This window comes from Actinia tenebrosa, unplaced genomic scaffold (genome assembly GCF_029948245.1).
Source record: "Actinia tenebrosa isolate PJP-AT-01 unplaced genomic scaffold, QUT_ActTen_1.0 PGA_scaffold8__29_contigs__length_14323225, whole genome shotgun sequence".
NCBI classification, from domain to species: Eukaryota; Metazoa; Cnidaria; class Anthozoa; order Actiniaria; family Actiniidae; genus Actinia; species Actinia tenebrosa.
The window spans coordinates 11492345-11508321 of record NW_028292585.1 but is presented as its reverse complement, the minus strand read 5'-3'; the positions used below and the strand labels follow the sequence as shown (position 1 = coordinate 11508321).

Sequence of the window (15977 nt, the reverse complement as noted above, 5' to 3'; positions counted from 1 at the left end):
ATAATTTCTTGATGCAATGCTGAGCTTTTAAATAAATAAAAAATATTCAAGCTTGAATATGTCTTAAAAACCATCGTAAATTCTTTATATGTGGCTCAGTGCCATAAAACGTCATTGCGTTTTTATATTCTTTAATATGGACAAAGATAATGGGAATATTGAATAAATGATTGTGAAAAATTTTTTATTCAAACAGGGGTTAAAGAAAATTACGTGAAAAGGCCTAGTTTTGTATGTTGTTTTATTTATGCCAGAACGAACTAGAAAATAAACAAACATGAAAATGAAATTTAGATAAGTCGCCTCACAGTGCGTGGGCGAAACGCCTCTAAAGCAATCAATCAGTTTTGCAAGACAAGATGAATAACTAAAAGAAAATATGAGAAGGTTATTAAAACCAGCCATCATAAAGAAGAAATAGTCTGATTTTTTGTCTATTTACTAGAGGGTTTGATAAAAGAATACGGCTGTTGAAGTGGACAAGGTCTTTATCTTAAGCTTAAAATATCACAAGACATCAGTCTTTCTTTGATAGCAATGAACTACGGATGTTTTGATGCTAGTTAGTGATAAGATATCTTAGGCTATGCTAGATACATCACTGGGATAAAATAAACTTCTAGAAAAATCTTTTCGACTGAGTAAAAAACAATTTTTACCGATCCAGTTGAATGTTGATGTGAATGTCACTGTGTACTGACGTCATCGACCAAAAATAAACTTAACAATGGAACCCCACACAATCGACCCATCTTTCCACCCACAACCAAAAATAGACGTTCATGCTTTGCATTAAAAAAGTATATAATCATCATTAACTCATTCACAAATATTTAAAAAATTTGGACATTATATATTATAGTCCAATTTATATTCATATTTCAATAAGAATAATCTACTTCTTGTCAGGCAGTTCAGTTTTTTGGAAGAGACGAATAATAATATAAGAACAATAAGCCTTTTCACAGTTTAAGAATCGATTCCACTGCGCATGCGATTTTATCCCGAATTTCTCACCTTCTTTTGTTTGATTAAGAACAAAAGAAGGTTTAGACAAAAGAAGGTAGAAATTCGGGATAAAATCGCATGCACAGTGGAATCGATTCTTAAACTGTGAAAAGGCTTATATGTGTTTCTATCAAAGCTAGACCACAATGCATCAGGTTTGTTATTTCAGAAAACGTCCATTGAATGACTAATGATCCTGCTTCAAATGCTCAAGTGGGCAGGCGTAAACTCAATTAGCCTGTAATGGTTTAAGCCCTACTCTACATACTGTTATTTAGATCTATTAAAAGTCACACTTGCTATTCCACATGATAGTATGTTAGGGCCTTTGCTGTAGTTTACAACATACACATTTGGAAGCATCTTCTCCTGAAGACCCCAAAGTCAAATTAAATGAAGATTATTTTGTCCTTACAATGTGTATGTAATAACAAATAGGGCCAACAACTCTGTTTCAGAGGCATGGGGTTTGAAGAATTGAAAAACTAGTTTCTTTGACAACTTGCCCATCAAAACATTGGAAAGACATCATCAGAATGAGCAGTCACACAAAACTTCTGCATAAAAAAGGGTGAATACAGGCCCATAAACTGGTATGTTGGGAGGACTCTTAATCAACTATATATGGTGATGAGACTTTCTCAGTAAATAATAATATTATATCTTTTAGGACATTTAATTTAATTTTTAATAAACTTTTCATTACAATAAGCTCAGCACTTACCTTTGTGGGTAAAAGGTCTGAAAATGAGTGTTTGGCTTATTCATTACGAGATGCTTGGGATGGGACTGTATGTCAGCAAATCCTTTGGAAGAAAACACAAACTTCATGATTCCAACTTTAACCCTTACTACAGAATTACTTTATATTGTGTCTGAAAAATTATGAAAACCCCTTGAAAGGAAAAACTTGAAATAATTAAAGCTATGAACATATGGTGCAATCTTGGAGGCAATCAACATTGTAAGACATTTACGGCAATATTGTGGCACAAAGTTGCACCATGTGTCTGTGCATTAACTCATTAACTCAGTTGGTATGAGTGGCCATAAGTTCTTATTAAAAAACTTCAGTCTGAATGGATCAACTAATGTAGTCTCTAGATAATCCTGGCAATATTACTCAAAGTTTACATCCCAGCGAGGTCGGAAATTAATTTTTCCGAATTTAATTCCAAGGGCTTTCGCCCAGAATAACCTTGTTCCCAAGCACTACAACTTACCTATATTATCTTCTACTATTTCATTAGTGCCACGCGGTCCACATACTCTCATCAAAGTTTACATAAGTGAACTTATCATTAACATTTCTGCTCTTCTGCTTCCAAGTCCATTTCCCCTACCAAATGCTAATACAAATGCATGCTACATGACCCCTGGTACGCAAAAATCTCATCATATGGTACATAAATCCACTGCCTTGAAAAGTGCATTCAAAAAGGCATTTTACCTTTCTAGCCATATCCATTAGTAAGTCAATCACTGAATATGACTTACTTTTATATGGCTGTGACTGTCTCAAAGCTGGATCATCAAAATGCACCCTCTTTTCTCTTGGTAGTTCAGAGTACCGAAGTTCTTTAGCATGTGATCTTATTAAGCTATCACGAGACATTGGAAGAGGTGGTCTTTTTCTAGGGAGTGGGGTCTGTAATGGGGAATCGCTAGACAAGAGGGAAGAGTCTTGTGGAGAGGTTTGGGTCTTTGTGTTCTTTACCAGCTTAAATTTTGATAGAGCATCTATGAATTCAAAAAATATACAGATATGAAGAAATAGAAAACTTGTTCATGCTTTGTGCATTATAAAGAATGAGGGGATTGGCAGAACACTTGAGTAGTGTTAGGAGAAGCACAAAGCATTAAGCAGAATGCTTCTCTACACTCCTCAACTGTTCTGCCAATCCCCAAGTACTTTAAAAATAAGTGCCTACAAGACAGCAACAGTTTTTTTATTTATTTTATGAAATATAAAATTACTATAACATAACATTATTTTAGATAGTAATGATGCAACTGAAAGTGTGCATCCATGCTATGTGCTCTCATAAACCATGCACTTCCAACTAATCAGAATGTGAGATTTATAATAATTACAGTTATTTTCATAATCACCAATAGTTCAGCTTAAAAATATTTTCAATGATATAAAATGTATGATATGTTACCTTTAGTGGTACTAGTAGTCTGAGTTTGAACAGGTCTTTGGGTAAAATGCTGGGTTGCAGGAACATAGGGTACTGGTGGTGTATGATTATCCATTGTTGTTGGGAGTGGTTGATTGGGATATCCATAGTAAGTTGTCACAGGGCCTGAGGTAGCAGATGAAGACACACAGGATGTGGAAGATCTTACTAATGCAGATGGATGTGAATATGGAACATCAGACACATGGGGATGTCTTGGTTGTACACTTGTTTGTGAGGTCTGGATAAAAAACACTCAAAATCATTACAAATACTCCAAGTATTAAAGGCTATTTGGCCGTGATCCAGGCATTGTTTTGATTAAAAGATCCCTTGTCATGCTGGGGATACTCTTATAAAGTGTTTTCACTCATGTGACAGGCCAGCCATATTGGTGTACATGTACCAAACAGAAGAAACTTTTTGCACAGAATAGAGTTAAATTCCCCAAGTATAGAAAATATATTGTTTTGGTAAAACCAAAAGCTCAAAATGCTCTATACTATAGTATGTGATCAGTATTACCATTGTCACATTGTCTAGATTGTCAAGATATTACAGACACAAATTTACACATTTCCAATGGTCAAAACATAATAGAATTCTACTTGAAAATTTAAGAACTGTTCCATTCGTATTCATTTGCATATCTCTGTACTGGTATTCAGTACTGGTAATCTCAAAAAGTAGAAACAAGGAAGCAAGTTTTTGATATCTGCTCTTCATTTGTTTGTCAAACTTCAAATGATGGCAATAATTAGATTATTCACAGCGTAATAATATTAATGGGACATGTCAAAATGAACAACAGAAATAAAAGGAACACCTCAACATTATTAGGGAGGCAGAGTTTCAGCTCATAACAAACAAATAATGAAAAATGGCATTAAATATAAAATTGAATGTCTTACAAATATTCGTATGGGAAAATGCTCAAGCTTACCAGCCAAACTTTTCTCATGTGAATCCTTATAAAATATTCATTTTCTCAATAGTTAACATTATGAGCTGAAACTTCACCTTTTTACTGATATCCAGGTCCTTTTTTTCATTTCTGATGTTTCACAACTACTCTATTTAAGGGGGTAGGGTCATGTGACCTGTTGATGCAAGTTGCCTATTAACCTGAAGTAAACAAGTAACCTTTGATGTCATGGCAGACACAGACTGACATAATAGTTAATTAAATATCACATCTGTCAAGTACAAACCTGTGCCTCTAGGATTTGTTTTTGAATCTCTTCTAACTTTTTGAGTCTTGCATCCAATTGTTCCTGGAGCCTATGTTCTTGTTCGACAACCTTATGATGTTCAAGCTTGGTTTGTTGGTCATGCAATACATTAAGAGAACTAACTAAAGCTGATATCTGGGACTCTAGTCCATGCTGGATCTAAAAATGAAAAGGAAAAACTTTGTCATTGCTAATCACCACCACAAGTACAGCAGTGGCACAGCTCAATGGGTTCGAACTGCAAGCATGCGGGGGAACTTCTGTCAGCCGCTATACAGTTCATGTACAGTATGACCCCGGAGCACAGTTCTTACCAGTTGGAATAAGGGGTTGATTTTGAGAGAAAAAAACATGTCATTTTTAATATGTCAGGATACAGTGCAACTTGCAAAGATATGACCACATTAATTTGTATACTTATATGCATGCAAGCTTTTTGCTGCTTTTATATGCCTCAATTGGTAAAACAAGCCAGAACTTTGGTTAAAAGTACAAAAGCTGGCTAACATACATCTAATAAAGAAAACAATACTGCACATTATTCTATGGAATCTTGGAAATGTACCTGTAAAAATGGTGCAGTGGCAGCAGATGCAGCAGCAGCAGCAATAGCTGCAGCACTAACAACAGCATCTTGACTGGCAGTGTTGGGGTTTAAACTGGTTGCTTGTTCTTCCTTTGTTGCTATGACAGTTGGTTGTACCAACCGCTTCACTGGAGCACTCTTTCTGTCTTTTCTGCATGAGGAATGAAAGACACTTAAAACTGAGATGAAAGTTTAAAGGAGTATCGTAGGAGAAATTTGCTACAGTCGTATCAAAAACACCTACTTTTTTAAAAACTCCTCCTTCAAGACTCTTTCACGCTCACTTAATGAAAAAGATTTAGCTTTTGTAGAATCTGTGAAGGAAAGAAAAAAAAAACCACATCATAACAAAAATAATATTGTGTAGTTCCAGAAATTATCCATTTCCCCCCCCCCCCCCCCCCCCAAACAGAGGAATTTGGAATTTCCAGGGGGTAGGGGGGTCAGAGAAAGAACAAAGTTACAGTGTTCGTATGGAAGAAAATTGGAATTTTTGGGGGTAGGGAGTAAGGATAAAAAATTCTTCTGTGGGGAAGGGGGTATGGGAGCAGCAGTAAGGGGGACTCGCGATCACCATTCGGAATTGCCCGGGAATTACCCGTGTTTATGCACTAGCGTCCCCCGCGGGAATTACCCGTGTTCTGTTATATGTTGCGCGAATGTTAAGACATTTGTCTTATATATGCATGAATGTAAAAAGTTCACCAATGACTTCTGTATAATTTGCCTAAGATCCAAAGTTAACATACCTAAGCCCAAGGGTTTCTGGTGTTGTGGTAAGAAAATGCAAATAGAAGACGACACGTCAGCGCAGTGTTACGAATGTGGTAAGAATATTCGTAATGCCGTACCAAATGCTACCAGAGAGCAGTATTACGCCAATGGAGGTCGTAAGAAAACGCCATATAAGAGAATAAAATACTTCAGGGACTGGATGAGTCATATCCAGGGTTTACGGCCAGTATATTTAAACAACGAAGTAAAGAAGAAAATCATAGACCATTTAGAAGAGCCAACCCCACAAAGTCTACGGAAAACGTTGAAAAAATTAAAGCTAGGGAAATATTACAAAGCTATTCCCTATCTTTTGTCTGAAATTACCGGTAAGTCTATTCCCGAGGTTTCTGATATGACAAAAGCCGAGTGGATGTTTTGTCGGCTGAATAAGGATATTCCTTATTACCCTGACGTAATTTACGAAATATTTTACAAAATAGACCCCAACCACCCCCTGTTAGGATGGATTCCGAGAAAATAAAAATGCAAAACTGGCGTTTATTTTGCCAGAAACCCCACTGGGGAATGCATCGCGCAGAACACCAAGCTATCCCCAGTGGGGTTTTTTGCATTTTGGGCTTACGGGGCTTATTTCATCCCGCGCCAGAGGCCCTCTAGTACATACACATATATCTTTCTTACGACCCACCAGAGGGTGAACTCCGGACAGCGTCCCGAGACACCCCCTGACTTTTCCAATCGCGAAACCCCCCATCGCGGGGTTGAATCGCACTTTCTACCCCTCCCCCCACGGTTGCTGTGAGTGGGGGAGGCTGTTTTTTTCACTCACAGCAACCGGTCCAAATGCATCTACAGCGAGGCTCGAACTCGGGACTTTAGGCCTCCCCAGCCCCAAAGTCCACGATCACAAGCGAACGCCAGACACATCTGGACGCTTATGTATGTGAAAATTATTATATTTAATTTGCATATGAACCACACAGCCGGCGTTCGATATGTAAATAGAATCCCGTCACGCTCTTTTCGAAGCAGATGTTTACTGAGCAAGCTTTCTTTGAAGCTCTTCTTTTGCCTCCTGGTAGATCTTTTTGCGAGATTCCTCGGAAAGATCTTTTACGACTGTTTTTTTATTCCTTATGTCCGACTTTAATTTCTCGTATTTGTCTTCTTCGGCCAGAATAAGCGAGAATTCTACGTCGTCTATCTTTCTGTCACGCAAAGCCTTTGAGACAAGGTCGGTAATAGTATTTACTTTAGCCCTAGACAGAGCTATTGTCGTGTCATGCTTGGATATTTTCGTGGATAGCTTTTTCATAATACCCGTAGCAACAGCCGAAATAATACCACAAGCTGCCCCAACGCCGGCCAAAGGAACTCCAACGATTATTCCCGGCCCAGTAAGCGAAGTAGCAACGCCAGAGCCCGTTAACACAACAGATATGGATCCTGAAGTTATCGCAATCTTATGTAGCGTACTCCGGGCTCTAACGTACTTTTTTCTAACTTTTTCATAGTGTTTTGCCTGCCCTTCCAAGTAAGCCAGGATTAAGTTCGCTTTATTCAGGCGAAAGTTTTCGGCGTTTAGTTCGTTAGGTGTAGTATAGGGAACATCTGGGTACAACTGAGGTGCTGATGGTATAACATCCATTATATATACTAATGTACGACGCTTTTGGGAATAACGTAGAGGAGCAGCCACATCACGACAACCGGGATTACTGGAACTGGAGGGCCTTTAGGAAGATGTTTCCGCATGCAGACCCTAGTAAGTTCGAAAGGAGACCCGATGGGATTTACTATAACGGCTCTAGGATGTACAGCAACGAGGATTTGAAACCTACGCTGGTCGATCAGATAGACAATCAACTGAAGAATTCTGGTTATATCGAACATAAGCCCGTGCAAGGTTGGTCAAAGGAATTATTGCTTGGTACCGGTACTTATCCGATACCCGCGGTTTCATTTGATGAACATCCAAGTTTGGATTTGACATTGAACATGCGGATCTCTAACAACCATTCCTTTCCGTTAAAGGTGCGAGATATCTTCAAAAACGTGCCCATTAATCATACCACCGCTAAGGAATCTCATGAATGGTTAAGTGGTCTTAACATGCGTTATTGGCCGCAGCAACTAAACTTTGCGGTTTGGTGTGCCACTAGCGGCTGCGGTGTAAGTGCAAACTTGATGAAGAATTCAATATTCATGTTTCACTTCCACTTCACGGTTAGAAGAATACTACATGAAATGGGTGTTATTGCGCTGCCGGGAGATGCTGCGTTTTATCCTAGAGATAACAAATACGACGTTCCAGCCTATGACAGGCTTTGTAAGGAGTTTGGAGTTGTGGGAAAAGACTTTAGATGCACTACCGGTGCTAACAATGGCTTGGGGCATATTTGGGCTTATTGGGGGATTGGTGGACATGTGCTAAGCGATAAAGAAGTTCATGCGTTGAATCTACGATGGAACACTGGGTATCACAAAGAAACTCACGACAGTAGCACCTTCTTTGAACCAAATGCTAAGACCACTAAGGAAGTTAGAGACGGACCTCTGTTCAAAGACGAGGGTGGTAAGTATGCAGGGGCCAATCCACTGATTATTAAGATTACCAACGACGAGCAAACGAAGCAATATCTTAATTTCATACCCCCAGAAGGTAAAGGACTAACCAAAGCCGGCCTTGCCCGTTTGAACCGCAGCATAGAAGCTTACGTGTATTCTATCCTTGGAGCCCAAGTAAATACCCGATCAAATATAATTGGAAATACCGGCGCCGCAGAAGAGACGCGAGCCGAAGCCTTGGTCTTATTCGAAAGTTCGATCTTGGAGGGCGACATTAGCAAGGGCGTACAGCGTTACCAACTAGCTATACAAAATTCTAAGGCGAGGTTGGACTATGCAGTAGCCCCGGGTTGTTGGTTAATGCCTAGTAATTTATCTATAAATACTGGCTCTGTAGTAGGATACAACAATAAACTGCAGCGAGCTACTACGGACATGAAGTTTGGGGTGAACGACGTGAACTCTGACACTATTAGAAGGCACTTTGTTGAACAGCCTAAAAAAGTGCACCATACGCAACCACCTAAGAAAGTGCAGCTAACAAAAGAAGTATACCGAGCGCCTAAAAAAGAAGAGGAATATGACCATAACTTACTAAAAGCCGGCTTAACAGTCGCAAGCATTGGTCTGAGCTATTATATATGGCGATGAACAACCCCTACGTAGCTGGAGTAGATTGTGTTTATACGACTTACACAGGCGAGAAAAAATACACCCAGGCATCTTGGGTTGATGTCACGGGCATGTCCGTGAATTTGAATTACTCAGGAAAGAAATTGATCCTTTGTAGTATTTGCATTGGTACGAGCAGCCATGCCAACGTCGGCTTTAGGTTCCTGGATGAGAATGGCGTACTGCAGCCTATGCGCGCGAAGACAAACAACAGGGAGCCTGCGCATTTCTCCGTAGAGCCGCCAACGAATAGCGCTGAGAATCTTACAACTTGGACTCTTCATATGGTTGCCAACTGCCATGGGAAGGTAAAGCTGCAAATGCGCGTAGACGATACGGGGAGCGTTTGTGTGAATAGCATAGAAAATCAAAGGGACACGGCTTATAACCATTTAACCATCAGCACTCTTACGGTGCTTAGCCTTTAAATATATGAATCCACATTGGAAGGAAACCCATTACGTTTATCACTTAAGGGATGAAACTTACACCGGTCGCGGTTGGCGCGATATTGGGATGTGGGTTGAAGTTGGAGGCCTTGCATTGATCATTTGTAGCATTGACATTACCCAGGCGTATGGTAGTATCATGGGATTTAGGCTAGTTGATGAAAATGACGAGCCTTTAACACCCTTTAGAACGTCAACCAATAATCGAGAGCCTACTCATTTCTCGACGCAGCCATATCCATTTAGTTCCGAGGCGTTTTACGTGGCTACGTTTCAAATGGTGGTTAATTGTAATTACGTTAAGTTACAAATTCACCCAGATGGTTCGCGCGGTAGTTACGTAGCTTACGTAAATAGTGCGATTAACAAACCTAATAGAGCTTGGCATCATAAGACCATTTCTACCATGACCGCCATACCACTAGTTCCGCATTATCAAGGCGGCGCGAATACTATCTTTACTTATCCCCAGTCGAGGACGCCTCGGACACCCGACGACGATAAGCCCGACATAACATACAAGGATAAGATTAACCCTTCATCTTCTTCAGGAGTACCACTCCAATAGCGACGACCAAGATCCAAATGTTATTCCCCACGAACTTCAACAGTTCTCCGCCGGTCCTAAGTACCAGGCTAAGGACGCTACCCAGCAGCCCAGGAAGACCGGCTGCCATCTTTTTTCCCAAGTCCGTTAGTCCCTTACCTAACTTGCTTACGCCCGCGCCTGTAGCCTTAAGCGTGGATAGGATGACTCCTACTACGGTACTAATAGCAACCGCAAACGCCAGCGGAATACCATACTTCACCAGAGCTCTTTTTACCTTTTCCTTGGTGGTAAGCCCCAGCTCTTTTTCCAGCTTTTCCTTTTGAGCCCGCAATTCCGCAAGGCGTATTTCGAGCGTATCTACTTCCTTTTGAGCTGCTTCCCTTTCTTCCTCGGTATGAGTTTGGTCCTCGATTACTTCTTGCTGCCGCTCTATTTGCCCCTCCAGGTCTTCGATGGCCTGATCTCTTTGCCGGATTTGTTCCTCCTTAGCATTGATTTCAGCCATCAACCGTCGCCGTTCCACTAAAGAGCCGGCTATGGTGGTTTGCAGGTTATCGGTATCGTCTTTAATTAAGTCTAACTCTTGCAGGGCGAGGTTAAGAGCCCTTTGAGTTTGATTTCTTTCACGTCGAATTTGGGTTCTTTGGTCTACCAGCTCCCTTATTTCTTGATTTTTAAATTCGACTTCCCTCCTATGTGCGTCGACAAGCCGTTGGTTTTGCTTCATGTATTCTTCCTCCCTTTCTTCCAACGTTTCCCGCAGTGCTTCCACTGAGGTGCCAGAGCTTTGGGCTTCTCCTAAGTCCTCCCGTGCTTTGTCTAATTCGCGCAGGGCCTGATCCACCTGATTTCCTATTTCTTTTATTCTTTCATCTTGATGGGCGGACTTCTTTTCAGCATCGGCAAGTAGCTGACCTTGCTTTGCATATTCTACATCTTTTTCTCTTAACTCCCTTTGCAGATCCGCGGCACGTTTTTCCGCGTTGGTCCTTTCGGTTAAGTTGTGCAGCCTTTCTAACAGGCTTCTAGTAGCACGCTGAAAGCCTCTTAATCTCAAGACGTCACCCCTAACGTTGCCCTCCTCATCAAAGAGGTTTTGCGGTTTTGTCCAGCGGTCTTTGTCGGGAAATCTTAAGTCTTGGACACTTATGAGGACTTTGTTTCCCTTTTCCGTGAGCTTTACGTCGTCAGCATCAAAGTTGTCGTAGCGCAGCTCTAGCTCTTGCGTCGCCCACTCTATGGTTTCCCGTGCGGCTGCTTCCGGCTCGCCCATGTTTTGAAGCTCTATGTGCTCACGCGGAAACGTGTACTCGCGTGCTTTGGGATGTCTTAAGGCCTTTGCAATCCTATCCCTTAGGGAATCGTCGACTTGTTGGGTGGGAAGCAGCGGTTCTTCGTCACCGTCGTTAATGTCAGCCTGACCTTCCTCAGTGGTGGGGTCAAAGTCTGGATCCGTTCCTTCTACTTCCATTATATATGATAAGCTCAAAGTTAAATCCCAACGTATTACCTAAGCAGGTTGGCGGACTGAAAGCAGAACGCACCTTTCACCGGGTTACATTCACACCTTCTAGCGCAAAGCCTGGAGAAACCCTGTACGTAGGCGTGCCCCGCCTAACGGATAACCTAGTATTGGTACCCGGCACCTTGGCTTTAAGGTTTGACCTAGCAATACAACCAACCACCAAGGACAAGCGCTATACCGTCAATAACGTGGGTAGGAACCTCGTTTCTAAGATGAGAATCAAGTTCGCAGGGGAATCCCTCTTGGATTTGAATAGGTACGACCTGTACACCACGTATAAGGATCTGTGGCTAACAGCCTTTGACCGTGCACAAAAGATAGAGCAGGGAATTGGAAGCGTTATTCTTCGTAAGCTTCGCAGCGATACTAACCCCGCGCCTACGGACTCCAGTGGAGCAACCGCAGTAGCAGACGCAACAAGGGTAAAGACCGCCTATGGTAGCAAGTACGTTATCCCTTTGGATTTCGAAGTAATTACGAGTCATGGTGTGTACTACCCCAGGCAGTTATCCGAGTTACAGTTTGAAGTAACCTTGGCAGACACTACGAACGTCATAGGAGGAATGGACAGCGCAATTAGCGGAGCCGTGGATCCCTATTCTATTACCAACTTAGAGCTGCAGTATGAGACCGTGTACAGCGAAGAGCTGGCCCGTAGCGCTGGCATGGAATACAGCTCCGGGAAGGCATTCTTATACGACCACGTAGTAATGTATAAGACGTTTAGCTTCTTGGATAAGACGGATGAGGTTATCAACCAAAGCATTAACCTCCCCCGAAGAAGTCTCACGGGGCTAATGCTGGTGTTTGCCAAACCCTACGAAGCCGGCAAGCGCAACTCCGAAGCCTTTCACAACCCCAACATTACCAACGTTGGCGTGAATATCAACGGAGTCCCAAACAAGGTTTACTCCCAGGGGATAAAGCCCGCAGACGTGTACAGGGAGGCAAAGCGTAAGTTTGGCGACCAGGTAAGTCCCGAGGAATTCTTTAAGGATAAATATGCGTTATGGATTGACATGCGCACCATTAACGACGAAGACCTACATGGCCAGGGTTTACGTCTAGTAAATACGCAGGATGGCATAACATTGGAGATCAAACGCACCAAGAATGCCTCCGCGGGCGACGGCGACAAAATAAACTGCTACGTCTTCGTCGTGTCTGACGCGCAACTGAGCGTGGAAATGAATCAGCTAAAGAGCGTTGCATATTAATGTTAAAATATTTCTTAAATATACAATGCTTCGCGTATTTGAAAACAACGAAACCAAACTGCAATGCATAGTGCAAGGCGAAACTTTGTACTTCAAAGCAAAGGAGGTGGCCTTGGCGTTGGGTTATGAGCGCCCTAGAGATGCAATTAGAGCACACGTATCTGAGAAATACCAGAAAAAATGGGTTGATCTACAAGGGGCTGCGAATCACCGCTCCTTTACTACGCAACCAAATGCCGTGTTTATATCCGAACCTGGTTTGTACGAACTGATATTTAGCTCCAAACTACCCAAAGCTGTGGAGTTTCGTGATTGGGTCTTTGAGGAAGTCCTACCCGCGCTAAGGAAAACGGGTAAATATGCAATAGAAAGGCGGTTTGGCGGCCCAAACAAGTTAGTATTCAAGATCGAAAATGAAGCCGACCTACACGCGAAGGTCGTCGACTACACACGTAGGTTTTACCCCGATTTCATCATAGCGCCGGGTCTTGGCGAACTTCAAGATTCAGACAGCAAGCGAATAACCTGCTGGCGAAAAGGCTACCAAGCCGGTCAACCCGACCTTTTAATCCTAAATGCGCATAAGAAATACCGCGGGTTGTGTATTGAGTTGAAAACCCCAAAAGGAAACGGCGTCTTATCCGCGAAGCAATCTAAGAAAATCTCACAGCTTGACGTAAATGGTTACCTAACGATGGTTAGCAACGATTACGACATTATCTGCCGTGCCCTGATGGATTACGCGGATGGCATTCGTATTCCCTGTAGGGGCTGTGTGAAGCGGTTTAAGTCCTACGCCACTTTGAAAACACACCTAAAGATATTCCATAGGTATAATGAAGCTCAGCTTGACTCACTGGCGTGATCTTGTCCACGGTAAAGCATACGAAATAAAAAATTACGTCGTCTTCGAAGACATCGACCGTTTACGGTTAGTCCTCAAAGACTTAGAAGGCAAGGAATATTCCCTTTGGGCGCCGGATTGCGTGCGGTACGTAATTCAGGGCGAGGAATTCACCCACTTACGCAGCTATGGTAAGGTAAATGGCCGATGGAAGTTTGACATTGAAAGAAGAGTCACTCCATCTCCTCTTTGTAGTTAAGCGCGTCTGCTAAAGTCCGCTGCGCTTTAGGATCCGCGGAGCACCAATGCCCCACAAAGGATCCTTCGGAGAATACCCTGTCGCAATGAAGGCAGGTGTATTTTTTACGCGGCGGCTTACGAGGGGTAATGCAGTCGGCAGGTAGTTCGCAAGTAATACAGTCCATATATTGAAAGGGTAATTAGAATGCCTCCCAGAAAGGCGGCTGCGTAGGCTAGCATATACCTTTAAAAGGGGTCCTTATATTTATTAATGTATCTTCTTTTCTTATTGAGTTCTGCATACCTTCTCCAAAAGGGGTCCTTATATTTATTAATGTTTCTTCTTTTATTCTTAATAAACAATCAAAGAATATTAATAAATATAAGAGCGTATTTTGAGACTCTTTGCGCAAACCCTGCTTTACTAATCCTTACGGGCTTTCCTTACCTCCACGTTTTGGGCATGCCAATCATCAAAACGATCCAAGTACTCCTTAAAACCGCGGGGATGATGTTGCGGGCACAAACACTGCCAGATATGATCATCTCCTTTCCTTAAGCCGCCACACGCGTCACAGGGCGCACTCCAATACTCTGCGTTCTCCCAGCGCGTACCTTCGGCGCGGTCGAACTCCGTAAAGCGTTGGTCTATTTCTTTCTTACGAAGAGTTAACTTCCTTATGGTTTCCGCTGGGCAACATCTCGCAGCGATATCACCATGCTCCTCGCATACGACGTCCAAATCATAATTACCACGACATCTATGTTGATGCCATGCGTCCGTGAGACCTTCATCGCAGCGCGCACACACATCCTTTAAACACACCCTATTTTCTTGGTGGTATTGCAACATTTGGGGCGTGCTAAAGAGCCGATTGCAATCAGCACAGCGTCTTTCCTTAGACTTCAAACACACCCTTCCTTCCACGTGATATCGCAGCGCCTGTTTACTGCTAAACTGCCGGCTGCAAGTGCCACAGGTGGTGACGTTATCCACCTCTTTAAAACATACCTTCTTTTTTTGGTGATACTGCAAAGCCTGTTTGCTACTGAACTCCCCGTCGCAATCCTTACACTTCATTATATAATAAGAATTTATTAACCCTTATAAGGGATACTTAATAAAGTCCTGCACGCTTTCTTTTGCCCAACCGGCCATCGTCAAAAGGGCGCCAAACCGTTCTGCGCGCTTCAGACCGCACATTTCATCGTACAACTCCTGCACGCGCTCCCGCAGCCGATCGATCTCCTCCCTTTGCATTTCTATGGTGTCTCTTTTATCTTTTGCGTCGGCGACAATTCTTTGCACTGCTTCCACTGGCTCCATATATACCAGCAAATAAATTTGCTTCTAGTTCCCTTCGAAAGAAGGGATATAAATGAACCCAGATCACATGCCTTGTAACGCTCTGATAGTAGGACCCACCGGCTGCGGCAAAACGCAGTTCGTGGTAGAGCAGCTATTAGGACCCTTTAGATACCGTTTCGATTATATTGTGCTATTATGCCCCACCTACGTGAATAACCGCACCTGGACGGGCATAGGAGTGAAAGATGACGACTTCTTTGTGGACATACTGGATCCTAACGAGTTATCCAGCCATCTTAAGTTCTGGCACAAACAATTCCCTAAAGATACGCAAACCTTGCTCATACTGGATGACATTGCCTGTGGGGACGACGTAAAAAGACGCACTTCCGAGCTCGTTAAACTCGCCTTCAGCGGTAGACACGACAATATCAGCGTTTGGTTGCTCTCGCAGCAGCTTACCAGCGTCTCTAAGCCCTTCAGGGAAAACATAGGTTCACTTGTCGTATTTTATACTCCGAGCAAGTCTGACCTGGAAACCATCTTAAGCGACTACGGCGGTGAGATATCCAAGGAACAGTTACACGAATACATGCGGCACCTAAAAACGCACCAACATTCCAAGATGATCTTCTCTTTGAGGTTTCCCTACACGGTTGGAATCTATGATTCCTAATGTATATGGACATTGAGCAACTCTTAGATGAAGTCCCCACGCAGTTAGATGAAAGTAACCTCAAGGAACAACTTAACATCCTTGTGTCTTCGGGGAAGTGTAAAGAAATGATAGGCAAGGAACTTACCCATGAGCAAGTTAATAAGTTGTCAGAAGAGGAAGTTAAGAAGTTCCATAAGA

At 42.4% G+C, this 15977-nt stretch overlaps 1 protein-coding gene across 1 annotated transcript in view; it reads right to left on the bottom strand.

Annotated features, from left to right (window-relative positions):
- Window positions 1-15977, bottom strand: part of LOC148905169 (uncharacterized) — a 39405-nt gene that overhangs the window by 14653 nt on the left and 8775 nt on the right. The window contains exons 4-9 of the mRNA XM_089024344.1: window positions 5254-5323; window positions 4989-5160; window positions 4403-4582; window positions 3174-3432; window positions 2506-2748; window positions 1733-1814 (exon numbers count right to left, since the gene is read on the bottom strand). Coding sequence (XP_088880470.1) covers window positions 1733-1814; window positions 2506-2748; window positions 3174-3432; window positions 4403-4582; window positions 4989-5160; window positions 5254-5323 — 1006 coding nt within the window. The remainder of the gene's footprint in view (window positions 1-1732; window positions 1815-2505; window positions 2749-3173; window positions 3433-4402; window positions 4583-4988; window positions 5161-5253; window positions 5324-15977) is intronic.